Source organism: Girardinichthys multiradiatus, chromosome Y (genome assembly GCF_021462225.1).
Source record: "Girardinichthys multiradiatus isolate DD_20200921_A chromosome Y, DD_fGirMul_XY1, whole genome shotgun sequence".
Taxonomy (NCBI): Eukaryota; Metazoa; Chordata; class Actinopteri; order Cyprinodontiformes; family Goodeidae; genus Girardinichthys; species Girardinichthys multiradiatus.
The window spans coordinates 15,754,098-15,767,144 of NC_061818.1; the positions used below are offsets into that span (position 1 = coordinate 15,754,098).

Consider the following 13,047-nt stretch of genomic DNA (forward strand, 5'->3'; position numbering starts at 1 on the left):
TGAGCAGCATATCTGTTAAGCAGCTGACTGCAGGCTGGCTACAGAAGCATATAGCCTGACTAATTAACCAGCTAATATCAGCTTGTTAGACTCCCAGCGTTACTCTGTGAATAGCAGAATAGCAAAAAGGTTCCTGTTCTGCACAATAAGCACATGAAAACTACCACTATATAGATCAGGTGATTATTCTATATTTTTCCAGAAGGAAGGTCACAAGGATGCAGGACAAGAAGGATGCAAAAGGGAAAGAGGATACTAGGAAGGAAAGAAAACCAGAGAAAAGGAAGGTAGGGCACCAAAAAGGAAGGTAACAAGGAAGAAGTTCATATGTACATATGAAGAAAATAAGGACACGAGGAAGGGAGGACACAAAGAAAGTACCGCCGGCCAGGACAAAACAAAGCAGCTAAGGAAAGAGAGGAAGGTCAAGGAAGGAAAATCTGGAACAAACATAGTTTCCCATGCTCTTAGTTGTTTTTCCCATACTCTTCCAGACCTGGAAAATTGCTAAATCAGAGTTCTTTGAAGATCTGGGACTTTCAAGCACATTTTTCCCCAATTTTGGCTATATTTTCAAATCGCGTTTGCATTGTGGCTGCTTTGTTCTTCCAGCAGCAGTAGACACCCTAGCCATGCAGGCAGTTATTACGAATCACATCAGGATCTGAAGGCAAACACCTTCTCTGAATGAGAACATTATGCCCTCTAGTGGTAATACTTAGTAACAGTACTTCATAAAATATTCTGTCTACAATCTTCTCTTTGCTGCCAGGTCATTTGGGTTTTTAAAGCTGCGCTTTCCTTGAACAGAACTTGACAACATGTAGAACTTCTGGGTTTAAAGAAAATAGGTTTTTGATTCTAAGTTTAAGTTTCTAGGAAGATCTAGTAGTTGTATCAAGCCTCCACTCTGTTAGGATCACTGGAAGAGATGATTTTTATTTCCCAAACCAAACCAACCCAAGATGAACATGCACCAAGACACATTATTTTTAATACACATTTATTGAAAATGCAGTCAAATAGAAATCTTCTTTTATTGTGAGCGGAAGAATGTTTGACAATCCATCTTTGTTAGAGATTCAGAAACATCAAAAGACATAAATTAGTTTATACAAGTGACATGCAATAAATAACAGCTCACTACAGTTTGACTCAAAGTACATTTGCTTCCATTTGCACCATTACCTACATAGCAGAAGCAACGTGTTAAATTGATATCTCCTCTTTTGATATGCACAGAAGCCAGTGAAAGGAGCGGACTATCAATCGGTAATACAAAAATAGAACCAGGTAGCATTTCATACTTGGAAAGTTAAAGGACAGAGAGACAGCAAACACCACTGTGCGTTTCCTTTTGTGCGTCCGTCCTCCTTTAGATGCACGGCTCCATCTGAGGACAAGGCATTAATCCGCCGTCTTTGTTGGATCTCTCTTTTGTTACAGAAATAAACCCCTCTGACAAAGCACGGCAGAGCTGCGTGCATGTGTGGCACAGACTGATGGGCGCATGCGGGTAGCTCAGTGCGAGATAGTGAGCAACATTTACAAAAAACATAATTTTTTGTGTAAAAAAGTGGAGTGGAAGCAGGTCTGACTCAGAGCCGCATCTTGATGGAAAGCACTGAGGACAACGGGAACAGTAGCTGCATCAGAGTTGTTTTGTAAACTTGTTTGAAGCTGTCTTCTCCTGCTGCGGGGCTAAACCTCGCTGCTGTAAGAATAAACTCTGCCACTAAGATTTGTTTAATCTGGAGTGCATTGTTTCCTGTCCCACGCAAAAAATGAGCCACTATAATAATAAGATTACCACTCACTTTTATTCCAAGGCAATGTCTTACTGAACTCATTTAAAACCATGTGGAATGACCTTACAGACACTATTTGCTTGTGTTATTTACTTCACCATGAGCGGTAAGTCTAACTATGGTTATGTTGATCCCTCTCTGGGTTTCCCTGTCTTGGTTCAGCAGCCGGTGAAGAAGCCCTCGGCACCCCTGGCTTCTTGGAAAGTCACCGTCAGGCAGTTTACAGTCACGTTCGTCACAATCACTTTCTCGGGATGCAGCGGTTCGGTAGGAACTTTTGGACGGTCCAATGCAGTCACGATGACGCTCTGACTGTCTCTTCTCACTTCATCTTTCTTCAGCTCAGAGTCGGAGCAGACGGAGACGGCGTCACCCATCGTCTTGCCACAGCCCTGGACCCTCACTATCACTGAGGTTGCATTCTTCTTCTCCACTTTTGGACATTCTGAACAGACTTCCTCACCTTTCACCTCTCCCCAGTCTGACTTGCTGCATGGGGAAACGTCTCCCTGTTTGGCTTCAGATGCCAAGGTGTTGTCCTTTGATTGCTCATGTGCATGTGTGTGTGTTTGTCTCCAACTGGTGTCAAAGACTCCTCCGTCTGGTCCGTCGGTCCACATATCTGGGCAGACAGCTTTCTCCTCCACCTCCACCTCCATGTCTATGTCCTGTTCCTCCAGGAACGGAGGTGAGCTGCACTCTGACTGACCTGCAGGAGACAGCAGGAAAAACACTGGTTATATATAATGATTCAATTCAAATAAATTTTGCCGTCATTCAAAGCTTGGTGGACTGACCATACGAGCTGTCTTCACATCTCTCCTCAATGGTGCTCTCACATCCAGGTTTGTCCTCCTCACCCCAATCCTTCTCCACCGGCTCCACTCTCATCTTCTGCTCATGGATGGGCTTGTTGGAGGAGTGTTTTGGGAAGGCTTTGGCCACTCTCTGTCTGATCCTCCTCCTAGCTGGGCGCCGAAACACCTGCTCGACGTCTGTGCTCATGGATCTGGTGAGGGACAAGCGCAGGCGGGGCGGGGGCTTCTCATTATCTTTGTGGGCACTCCGGAGGTCCATACCAAAGATGTTCTGAGGAAGACCAGTGAAGAGTCATCAGGGGAGCAATAATTACTGGTTTACAAATCTGTCATCATTTTATCACAACAGATATTTTTTTGCAGTGTTATAACAAGAAGATAAATTCTTGTAAAACGAGCATAAATGAGTTTTAAGAACTGTGAAAGTTCTTTAAGGAAATCTAGATTGGATCAGTACATTAGGGGAGATAATTAGTTTTCCATATGCAGCTCAGTTTACAGAAAATAATGCACAATCCTAAATTTCAGATGGAAACCTTCTCACAACCTCCTCCATTAATGTGTAATATAAGCTTAGTTTAGGCCGGGAGAGCAGCGGTGAAAGTGATGTTGTGGCAGTAAGAGAGCAGATTGTTAAGTTGTTATTCTTAATAACAAAACCTGCATTTCTGCAGCTGCAATGACATTTTTTCCTCTGCTTGTTTGTTGATCAGTGCAAACAGACCGACTCATTGACCTTATGAGAAACTGTTATCAGTGATTTAGGCTGCAGGAGCATCTAAACAGCTCAAACAATCATGCTGCATTGCTTCCTCTCTTCTTACCTGGCTGAATGGTTGTAATTAAAGGTGGATTCTCCTTTACTCAAAAAAACTACTCAGTGAATCAAAACAGTTTCCATAATAACCCTAGGGTTGCCATAGTGATGTAATCTGGGCTGTATCTGGTTGAGCTTGGAAAATCCACAATTCAGTAACAGCCTCAACTTTATGAAAAGCCAAGTTAAATTAGTGAAGTTAAGTTGAATTAGTTTATGTTTGAGGTAGTTTTCTTTTTAAAGCGTCGCAGTATTTTAAGCAACTATGAAGAAAATACAAATGCACCAAATCACTACTAAATTGGATTGGGTTTGCACTTAAAATGTTATTTCTTTTAAAATTACTACTACTACTAATAATAATTTGATGCTAATAAACTTTATTTAGCTTTTTATTTTGTATTATTATTATTAATGTTGCATTACAAAATTTAAAATCAAAAGCAAACACTAACCTAATAAATAGATAAAAACATTTCCATACAAATCCTATGATTGGAAAAGTCTGATTATGTCTAAATCCAAATCAATAAATACAACAATTAAACAATTAATTTATTCAGCTCAGTAGCCTTTTTATAATTTAAGAAAGCATTTACTGATGCAACTTACTGGAAATTATGCAAAACAAAACAAATTATTGAAATGTCTGCACTTGTTTGAATTTGTAACTACGAGCCTTAAATACACAGCTGTGGGCAGCCTGTGGTAATGAAAGAAGATGCAACAAATGTTAGAGATGCAAGAAACAAGATAAGTGTCGTTACCCGCAGCACCAGCTTTCTGGGTCTGAGACCTTTCTTTCGAAAGCTCAGAGATCTGACCTTCTCCTGACTGCAAGAAGAGAAGATACAGAGTGGGGGAGGCAGAGAAAGAGAAATTAAGAGTAAGAAAAAACAACTGTGAGGAAACAAAAGGGAAACCATGCTTGCTTCCATTATTGCTCACTTTTCTTCGTAGGCCAAGACCAAAAGAGGGTCCAAAATGTTGTCTTCTGGCTCCCAAGTACTGTACCTGCAGAGACAAAAATATATAATGATTATCTATCTGTCTATACATCTAACTATGAATAAAAGACGTGGTTCATGGGTATCACTAAGTGATGAGGTCTGTTGATGACTCAAGGCTTACTCACTCTGGGGACCATCCCTGCCATTTCAGTAGATACTCCACATTACCCTGAAGAACGAGACAGAGGGGGGAGGTGTCACATGTAGAGGAGGGACAGCATTCAGTGAACCTTTCATTTAAATGCATTCCTGTGTGCGAGATATATGGTGGCTGTCGCTTTAAAGTGTGGACTGAGGGAAGGAGGAGTATCAAGAGCCGAAAGCACCACAATGGGGAAAACAGTTTTTCATATATGTCCTAAATAAAATTAAAAACTATTAAAATGTGTTTATGATTACCAACAACTTATGCAGAATTGAATAATTATGTGAAACTTTTGCAGTAAAATGTTAAATTAATAAATGTTAAAGCCATATAGAATTGTGTAATGGCTTTCTTTATGATTCCTGTGCTGCAGTGGGCTCCAGAATAACTTAAACTGTCAGAGTTAGGCAGCAGTGATTGGTTAAGCAGCACACAAATCAACTTCAGACCACCTATACTGACTAGAGCAGCGGTAGCTCTGAACATTGACTCCACATGATGAAATAAATACGCGTTGAAGCAGATGACCATGAAACAGTTAAACAGTGAAACAGCTACGAGTGCTTTTTGTAAATAGAATGGATGTTTTTATTTATTCATTTCATGAGGAAAATTCATTCCTTAATGAAATTCACGTATAATTATCAATAATCATTATCTATATTTATTTCTTATTTATTGAAGGCAATTACTTTCAGTGTTATTGTAATTATGACACAGATAAATAGTTACATAACACATTTATTTATTATATTGTCTTCTTCTGGCATTGGATAGCGACCGTAAACAAATAGTAAATAGCACAACAGCTGCAAAAAATTTTATTATTTGCACCATCTTTTTTTTTTTTTATTAATTACTATCACGTGTTTTACATTTTAATTAAATAAAGGCACATTTAGGTAGTCCGTAAACTGTTTCTATTTTTTCATTGAACTGCAGCACATCTGGACCTCCACAGAGGAAGAGGAGGGTCGGGATGTTCTTCTCCCTTTCCACGTTTTCTGTTTCTTTCTGCAGGCTGACGTCATTGACAGCGGGGCTGCGTCGCTTCCAAACAGCAGCCCTGCGCTCGCGTCGCGATCACGTGCACGCTCCAGGAGCGCTCCTTCCAGCATGCAGGGGCACTTTCTAGAACATTACACCGGTGGCTGGGATAGGTGGGGCCACGCCGGATCATGTAAACAAGTAATGTTGCGCAACGTTCACGTCCGAAACTGAGTAAGACAAAGTTTAAATCAATTAAAAAAATGTATATTTTCTAACAATTACAACGCATGTGAGGGAAGAGCGGTTCGTTAGCAATGAAAGCCCCTCATTGTCCTACGACATCGTGAACTTTGGATTGGATCGCTATGTTTTACTTGTATTAGCAGAGAGCACCTGTAGCGCTGTGGGGTCAATGTAAGTCAGTCTGAATTCACAACGCATCCCCGCCGTAACCAAATACGATCAGCATCACGCTGCACTCTGGGATGTTACTCAGCCTTTTTCAGTCTGGCGTAAATAATAGAAACTGCGCAGCAGCCCGCTCGCTGTCCCCTTTAAATGATACACACACCCCCTTCTTTAATTTTACTACAACTGCGTAGGCTCCCCCAAAACACGGTCATGCAGCAAACTGTGAGAAACTTTGGCGCAATTGCATAAAATAACCACGTAGTTGTAATGTTTTCTTCACGCATCCCGCACATAGCCTAGTGTTGTTGCTGGCGGCGCGAGGACGGCGGTTAGAACAGTAAGCTACATTAGCATAAACACATCAGGATAATAATGTTATTAAAGGGGAGTTTATCTCATAAGCAGTGGTGTTTCTTACCTTTCTGATTCTCTTCTTTGTAATTGACTCAACGGCGAACACTTGCTCTCCAATTGATATCAGCTCCATCGCGGCGATCCAAACGGGACGCAACTGGATCCCTGCTAGTTTACTTCCCAACGTGCGGGAATAAGTAGTTAAAGGAGGACGGACGAATGCAAAAAAAAGCGCGCAAGGTGTTTTTCCACGGCTCCCTCTGAGTGTTCTTGTTTTTTTCCGCAAAGCGTTGTGCGCATCCCCTTGCACAGAAACTCCTGCCGTTCTCCTGCCTCAGTTTTTAAAATCTGCGACACATCAACGCTGAACAGCGCGCTGCTTTAATGCGGGCGCGCCCCCTTTCTGTTGCGTCGAGGGCCAAGCCCCCAATGAACGTGCCCGTGGAGACGAGAACGCGCAGACAATTGGAGCAGAGTGCAGAGGAGGGACAGAGGATGAAGTGGGAGGAGAAAGGCACAGGCAAGGTTAGTGAGGGCATTGGGGGATTTCAATAAAAAATTAATATTTTAAAAGCATTTTTATTTTATTGTCTGGCTTAATTGTAAAAATAGTTTCAGGCAACCATGATTTATTCTTGCCATTTACTAAAGAACATTAAAGTTTAGATATCCCTCCTGCTTTATTTCCCTTCAAGATATTCTCACATATGTTCACTAATGAACACCCTGATAGAACACACTGCTGGCCAAAGTTAATTTCACGACTGGTTAGAATAACTGAATGAATCCATGTTTTGGTACAGAGGCATAACCAGACACTGAAAAGGTGTTTATTTCTAAATAAAGCAGTAAGAGACAACGTTTTTTTATTAAAAACACCATTTGCTAAAGTATCAGTGACCCAAACAACACGTTTGAAATAACTGTAATACCATCATTTTTCTATTTGTACTTTACTTTTGTGAGCTTGATCTGAGTTTCTAGATCTGTCTGATCAGTAATCAGTGACTTTGTGGGGTATGAATATGACATGACAATAATAATAGAGCGACCAGTGCTGGGTGGTAAGGAGGGGTAATAGCCACCCCTATTAACATGCTGCCATGCCGCATTTGCTTTCTTGGTCAGATGGTCTCAAAATTTAAAAAGTTTTTATGAATATGTGTTTAAGAGAAAAGAGGAGCTTATTTTCATGTACGGTACATTTTGTAAATTGTAAATGTGTCACACACTTGCAGACCAAACCTCTCTCCCCATATGATGACAGCAAGATAAAACTCTTAAAATTCTGTTATGACCTTTGGTTATAATGTTTCACCCCAAGACTATCAATAGCCCCCATCTGGCACTAGGATGGACAAGGACCCAAGTTTCTCTTGCCCCCACAGTAGGATGGTAAGGGAGTTAAAAGAAAAGCAACTCTGAGGTGCACTGCTAGACAACTGTCCTACCATCAGAAATGTGGAGTTTGCCAAACTTTACTGGGATTTTAACTGTAACCCTGTGATTTACCTAGATGAGACTAAAGCTGAGAGTTTCACTGACAATTCAGTTGGGTTTGCGATGACAAAGGAGGAATGTTTGGGAAAGCACCTTATATCCACTGGTAGGTATGGTGGAGTATCTGTGATGCTGTGGGCCTGTTTCTCTTCTAACAGCTTTGGGAACATTGTTAGAGTATCATGATGTTAAAGTCTGAGAAGCTTTACCAGAAAATAGAAAATGGGTCAGTATTGTGTATTTAAACAGGATTGTGATCCAAAGCATTAGATCAAATCAACAAAGAAGGCAAAGACAGCAGGGGAACCAAAAACTGTTTTAACACATTTTTACCAGGGTGCCAATAAGTATCGTCGACACTGTATATCCATATATTAATTTATCATGTGTGGCAAATTGTGTGAAGATAAAGACAGATTGATGAGCTGACATACTCCATCCAATAGCTTAAAGGAAACAGATTTTTCCACAAAAAAAGAGGTAAAACGTCTTTACTTCTAATTTTAAAAATCTTCTTACATCATAAAGTTTCTATATGGAGGCTTACTTTAGCTTCATGTTTAGCATACAGACAAGACAAAAATAATCAGTTTTGCTTTGAACTCTGCATCAGGAATCCAATAAGGTTATTTATACATACTAATCCTTTAAAATACAGAAGAAATAGATCATATCAGCCCCATCCCAGCTTCAAAGACCGATCAGTAAGCAATGTGAGGCGGCGTAGTTAAAACACTGAACTCACTGAACTTGTCAGTAAAACAGTGAGAGCTCATGTATTTTTATGTAACAGAAGTAAAGCCGGCAAAGATCAGAATCTGCAATGGAAATGACAGTCCTGCCTCACTTCTCCTTCAGTGGAAATGCACAGCCCATCCAAGTGTGTTTGATCCAAATGTTTAACCAAAACGGGGAAAAAACGGACAGAAAGTCTCAAATATGACCTATCTGGAGATATGAAAACTTGGTGTTCAGAGTGGCACGGACACTTTTCTAACTTCATCCCTGATCTTTCTCTCATCCAGTCCCTAGAGAAGCATGTAATAAAGGTAGTGCTGTTAAATAAGACTCCTGTTAGCTTTCATTGAATCACTTTACGATAAACCTTTCTGTGACTCTGCACATGTACGCAGTTCGTCTTGCTGCCTATGGTTCACGGTCTCTCTGCACCTGGAAAACTCACATCACTTACGAGCACTGGATGTCATGGTAACTGTTGTTATGGAGACTGCAGAAAAGCAGAATGATGAGGATGACGCAGCAGGAAGAGCTGAAAACAGATTTATTGACCCCTAACCTCCCTAAAGTTAACCCTATATGATTGAATCAGATGTGATGCTCTGATAACATTTCTAAACCTATAGTTGTTCAATGACTCGATGTATGCAGGTGTTTCTTCCGTCTAAACAACTGATGTTTCAGGGAAAAGTGTCTTCAAACCTGCAGCATCTGTTCTGGATGGTGTTTTTGGTCGTCATGGGAAACTCTTGCACCACAGTTTCCAATCTAAAGGAAGCGTAAACAAAGTGAAGACTAGTGACTTCACTATGATATCATCAGAGTTATTTTGGAAACAAAGCACGAGGATTAAGAGGAATTTAACACATGTTTTCGCAGGCTGAGTGGTAATGAGAAACCAGCAGAGCCAAAATTATGCATACTGACTCAATATATATATAATGTTATGAGAATTTTTAGTGCCTTACTTGATTTGCTCCTTGATACTCTACAGGAACTGACAAAAGTATTGGAACCCCTCAGTGTTGTTCCATTCTAATGGTTTTTCAGCCTTCTGCTTGCACCTGTGTGAGATAATATGTATGCCACACTGTTAAGATTATGTCTGGGACCTCGTCTCTCTGGGTCTCATGAGAGTTACCTTGAAAACTGTTGTAGCTTATAAGGAGAACCTTTGCTTTATCTAGTCAGAATGATCTGGCAGCACTTCTGAGCGCATCTCCAATGCTGTAAAATCCTTCTCTCTTGCAAGATTAAAATAAAGCTGATTCTGTGTGACAATCATCAGTCTCTGGATGCGAATTTTTCTACAACAATTTGGCGACACAAACAGGATTCCTTGACTGATTTACTCTGGGGACATCGACGAAGAAGTGCCAGGTGCCAGCCTTGGAAGAGATTCTCTGCCTTTACCCCGCTTAGTGTTACAGGGACGGAGGACTTCTGCGTCGAGGTTCCTGGGAGACTCAGCACTGGAATCCAGTTTATAGTTGCATAAATGTGTTTTAGCAAGTTTGAGATGAACTCAACATTTCTTTGTAGTCAGGAACAAACATTTAGCATGTTTCTAGCTGTATATTTGGCCTCCCTTCATGTCAGAAAATGGTAGACACTCATGTAAATTGGTTCATTTCCTTGCAATATCCTTACTTTTATAAGTTTGAGGTTGGGGGGATTCCAGAAGCTTAATATCAGCTTGCTTTATCAATTTCAAACCCAGTTTTGATGATTAGGATCATTGTCTGGTTGAAGCACCAAACTCTGTTACTGTTTCAGTCATCTTACCCATTTGCCACCTTGAGAGGAGAGAAAATTGGTTAGAATGGTCAGGAACAGAACAGTTTAGGAACTATTAGACTGAAACCTTAATATGTTGAAATACCAATATCCTATTCTGCAATGAATTCAATTTCACATCAATATGGACTAAGAGGTTGCCAACCAAGAAAAAAGCTGCTGCTCCAAAATTTATTAAAATCTGCAGGTGCCCACAGGGACAAGCCAATCGCCATCTGAAGAAAGGTTTCATGCTCAGGAGAGAGAAAGATTTAGGTAAGAATGCTTGGAGAAGAAGGTGTTGAAGCTTTAAAACCTAAGAACACTATGCCAACATTCAAGCACGGTAATAGTAGCATCATGCTGGGGTTCTTTTATGCTGCCAGTGATTTTAGTGCATTGCACAAGTTGGTTTGAATCATGAAGGCGAAGTACTGCCTCCAAATTTTCTGCAAACATGAACACAGTTTTGTATTCTAAAAGAACAATGTTCCCAAACATTGAAACAAGACCTGGTTTTGGATTAAATAAAGCAGGCTAACTTTGGGTTTTTGGGAAGGTCCGAACCCCAGCCTTATTGAAAACTTGTGGAGTGTGCTTCAAATCCTGGTCGGTGTTCAAATGAACTCCATCAATTAGGATACGGAAAGCGGTGAGAAATCCACCTGAAGCTTGTTCAGGGCGACTAACAGTGGAGCCTGCATGGACATTTATCCAGATATTAGGAGGATGTATGCATGAACCAGAGCCTGTATGAATCGTTCTGATTCTGAGTGAATTAGAGAAACCTCACATTGTTTCTTAAAATCTATCAAATGCATGTGTTGTGTCAACAGTTTAGATTTGCCTTTAAAAATCCTAAATAATAATTTTACTCCTGCCCATGAGTGTAGGTATGTAAACCTCTACCAGGCACTGAATTATTCAGTATCCTAAACATGCAAACCGGTACGGAGATGTCCAGCAGTGATTTAGCACCGAGTGGTAAAAAAAACAAAAGGAGTAATTCCAGTAAATCCTATCCGACATACTGGATTTTAACTACTCTTTTCCGCCTCTCCGGCCTCCCTACAGGGATGCAGCGCTTTTTTCCCGTAAGTGGAAGCGTACTGACAGCAATTCAAGGAAAAGATACGACCTATCACATGACTTGTTATCTGCCTGGATACTCCTGTAATCGCGGAGTTAGGAGTCTGTGCGGTGAGGGGAAAGAAAGGAAAAACAACACGGGAAGGAGGGACCGCTGAGCCCGCCCCCACCCACATGTTCTGACTCACACGAGTCACCAAACGTGCCAGGAAAGCGATCACTGCGTCTTCTCTGGAATAGCAACACACACAAACCAAAGAATTAAAAAAACATTTAGGTTAACCTACAGCCTCCTACCGGGAAGCTTTTACTTTCCCTCATCCCAGCACTGATTCCTGCGGGCTTCTACCTAAATGAGCTTTCAATGAACTCAGTCCGGAATCATTTCTGGGAATGTTATCATAAAATTGCACGGAAATCCACTCAGACGCGCAGAATCGTTCAAACCCCGTGAACTGTCTGGCATTTTGTCTCATAAATCCAACTGTTTCATTTTGATTTTATGTGATGGTATTCAGCCCCCTCTGAGTCAACCACTGCAGTTCCAGCTGCAGGTCCTCTGGCGCATGTGTTTACCAGCTTTGCACATCCAAAGAATGACGTTGTTGTCCATTGTTCTTTTCCCAAAATAGCTCAACCTCCGTCAGATTGGACCAGTTGGATTTAGGTCTGGACTTTGACTGTGCCACTCACACCACTGGATATCTTGTATGTTTAGGTAATTCACTCAGCCTCTAACGGGTTTCTTCCAGGATTAATCCCAAAATTGTTCCCAGTCTGGCAGATTTAAAATGATTTTCATTGTACCAAGGACGTTGTGTCTGACAGGATATGATACAGGCATCCCTCAAAAGATAATAAAATCTATGTATTTTTATTCCCAGTTTAATTAAAAATTGCATGTAAAATATAATTTATACCCTTAATCGGTGTAAAAAACATTTATTGACATTACTGCCATCAAACACTTTTTATAACTTCCTACCAGCCTTTTAAAATCTTTCCAGAGGTATTTTGACGATTGAGCTCCAAGTCTTATAGGCTGGAAGGCCTTCTCCGCCTCGCCCTAATCTTTAGCTCCCTGTACAGATTATCTTTCAGATTCAAGTCAGGAAAAATCATATTCTGGTCTCATCTAAACAGAGCACCTTCTTCCACATGTGTCCCCTACATGGCTTGTGACAAACATTAAATGGGACTTCTTATTGCTTTTCTTCCACCAAAGATTGGCTTTTGTTCCACGTAGGTCGGATTTGTGAATGAATCTTTGCAGCTCCTCTAGAGTTGACATAGACATTCTGGCTGTGTCTGATTGATCCTCTACTAGTTCAAATGGTTTTAGATGGACTGAACAGTGATCTGCGAGATCCAAAACTTTGGGTGTTAATATAACCTAACCCTGCTTTACAATGTTCCCTTGACCTGTCCGCTGTGGTCCTTCATCTTCATTGTTCACTAATGTTCTCTAACAAACCTCTGAGGCCTGTAGAGAACAGCTGCATTTATACATACAGGTGGACTCTATCTACTAATTATGTGACTGCTCAAGGCAAGAGAAGGCAATGGATTTTATTTAGGGACATTAGAGTAA

The 13,047-nt window shown here is 40.8% G+C and overlaps 1 protein-coding gene across 1 annotated transcript; it reads right to left on the reverse strand.

The window, feature by feature from the left end:
• Positions 1-986: 986 nt before the first annotated feature.
• On the reverse strand, positions 987-6,751 carry LOC124864235 (chromo domain-containing protein cec-1-like). The gene is made up of 6 exons (XM_047358924.1): positions 6,418-6,751; positions 4,579-4,622; positions 4,392-4,457; positions 4,211-4,277; positions 2,606-2,897; positions 987-2,517 (listed from the first exon to the last, which is right to left on the reverse strand). Exons 1-6 carry the CDS (start codon positions 6,484-6,486, stop codon positions 1,967-1,969), a joined length of 1,089 nt encoding a protein of 362 aa, XP_047214880.1. The 5' UTR covers positions 6,487-6,751; the 3' UTR covers positions 987-1,966.
• Positions 6,752-13,047: the final 6,296 nt, after the last annotated feature.

Excerpts from the sequence above, each read along its gene's own strand:
- LOC124864235 (XM_047358924.1), bottom strand. The coding sequence starts at position 6,486 with ATGGAGCTGATATCAATTGGAGAGCAAGTGTTCGCCGTTGAGTCAATT. Across the intron at positions 4,623-6,417 it reads CAAAGAAGAGAATCAGAAAG|GGTAATGTGGAGTATCTACT; the intron begins GTAAGAAACACC and ends CTCGTTCTTCAG. Across the intron at positions 4,458-4,578 it reads TGGCAGGGATGGTCCCCAGA|GTACAGTACTTGGGAGCCAG; the intron begins GTGAGTAAGCCT and ends TTGTCTCTGCAG.